The 1,753-nt window shown below is 42.8% G+C and overlaps 1 protein-coding gene across 1 annotated transcript in view; it reads right to left on the bottom strand.

Moving 5' to 3' along the window:
- The window catches only part of UGGT2 (UDP-glucose glycoprotein glucosyltransferase 2), a 139,497-nt gene that overhangs the window by 3,987 nt on the left and 133,757 nt on the right, over positions 1-1,753 (bottom strand). The window contains 1 exon segment of the mRNA XM_014590932.1: positions 895-1,068. Coding sequence (XP_014446418.1) covers positions 895-1,068 — 174 coding nt within the window.

The following is a 1,753-nucleotide window of genomic DNA, read 5'->3' as shown; positions in this document are numbered from 1 at the left end:
GTTCATAAGAAGTTTGTCAAACAGTTTTGTAAAATGCTTGACAAAAGATCTAATGACATTACTTTTTTTGTTTTGAGAGTTTTGCTATAGGGCATGTGCATTCGCCAGAGAGTTAAAGAGAGACAGAGAGACAATAAGCAAGAAATCACCCTCAGAGGGGATGGCCATGCCACAATCCTTTTTCTTCCATTCTCCTCTCGGGATTTTGGGCATGCACGCACACGTGCCTGGTGTGAGTTTCAACTGAACAGGTCTGGGACTTGAACTGCAGTCGACTACACGGGAGTCCAGCCATATAACCATTACACTACCTGTTGGTCCCATGACATTACCTTTGTATCAAAGATCACAGCCAATTAGTCTGCTTTGTAGGCACAGTGGAACTACAGTGGAAATGCAACCCTGGCTTTCACAGTTCCAATTCCAAATTTACTAATGTAAGATCTGAACATACCACATGACTCTGTCAAGGGCTGGGACTTTAGTTTCTTCCTTCCTTCGGAAAGATTTTTACTATAGAGTAAATGTGTTTGCTGGAGATTCAGAGAGAGACAGAGAGAAAGAAAGCGAGAAATCACCCTCCAGGGTGGAAGGCCATGCCACAATCTCTTCTCCTCCATTCCCCTCTAAGGATTTTGGGCACATGCACACACACACACGTCCAGACCTTGAACTGCAGTCGACCATGTGAGAGTCCAACAACTTAACCATGATATTACCTGCTGGTCCCGGGGCTTTAGTTTCCTTATTTACCAAAGAAATTAAAGTAAGACAATCTCTAAGATTCCACCAGTATATGATAATTTAAAGTACTTGGTACTACTACAGCATTTCTCGGGAAATGAAAGGTTAAAAGACAAAATGACAGACATGTGACAAGGATCTGAGGCCGACCCAGCTGAAGGCAACGCTGACAGGATCTGCGGACGGGCGGATGCGAGCTGTGAGAATGGAAAAGCCCAGTTCATTGGCTTCAGCAACTGAAAGGATGAAGTTGCCATTTACTGAGACAGAAATGATAAGGGAGAGCATAAACTGCACCAAGCGACTTAAGGCAGCCCGCTTGCTCTATGAAGGACGAACACAGGAAGTGCCTGGAAGCTCATTTCTATGCGACATGTTCTCAACTTGCTCTCCTCTTACTTTCTTAGGGAAAGTTAGAGCCCTGAGCCATGAGCGTGTGGTCTGAATGCTCTCCTTACCAAATGTTTTCAGCTCATTATATTGTGGGTATTTTTCTATAGTGCTATACCACTGAAATAAATGAAAAACAACATTTTCTCTGCAGAAATGAATTTCACAGGAAATATTTTCCATAAAGGAAAAACAATGGAACTATTTTATCTTTTAAATTGTATCAGAACTATTAAAATAAAGTTATTATGTTTTCTGGGGCCAGCAGGTAGTGTAGTGGTTAAGTAGATCCCACGTGTCCTACCCACCCCATGGCTTGAATCCCAGAACTGGTGGTCTGAAAAACGCGCCAGGCATGTGTGCATGCATGCCCCAAATCCCGAGAGGAGGATGGAGGAGAAGTGATGGTGGCATGGCCATCCCCCTACGGGTGATTTCTGATTTCTCACTATCACTTTCTGTCTCCCTCCAGTGAGCACACGCACCTTACTGTCAGAAAAAAACCCAAATAATTATAATAATAATAAAATAAATTAAGTTTACTTTCTGGGCTTCAATGCTTGTTTTTGGGCTATAGTCTTTACCAGTAGTTTTTAACTGGGCATTCAGGGTTCCAGGA

This window comes from Tupaia chinensis, unplaced genomic scaffold (genome assembly GCF_000334495.1).
Source record: "Tupaia chinensis unplaced genomic scaffold, TupChi_1.0 Scaffold000503_1, whole genome shotgun sequence".
NCBI lineage: Eukaryota > Metazoa > Chordata > Mammalia > Scandentia > Tupaiidae > Tupaia > Tupaia belangeri.
This window is presented reverse-complemented; position numbering and strand designations above follow the sequence as displayed.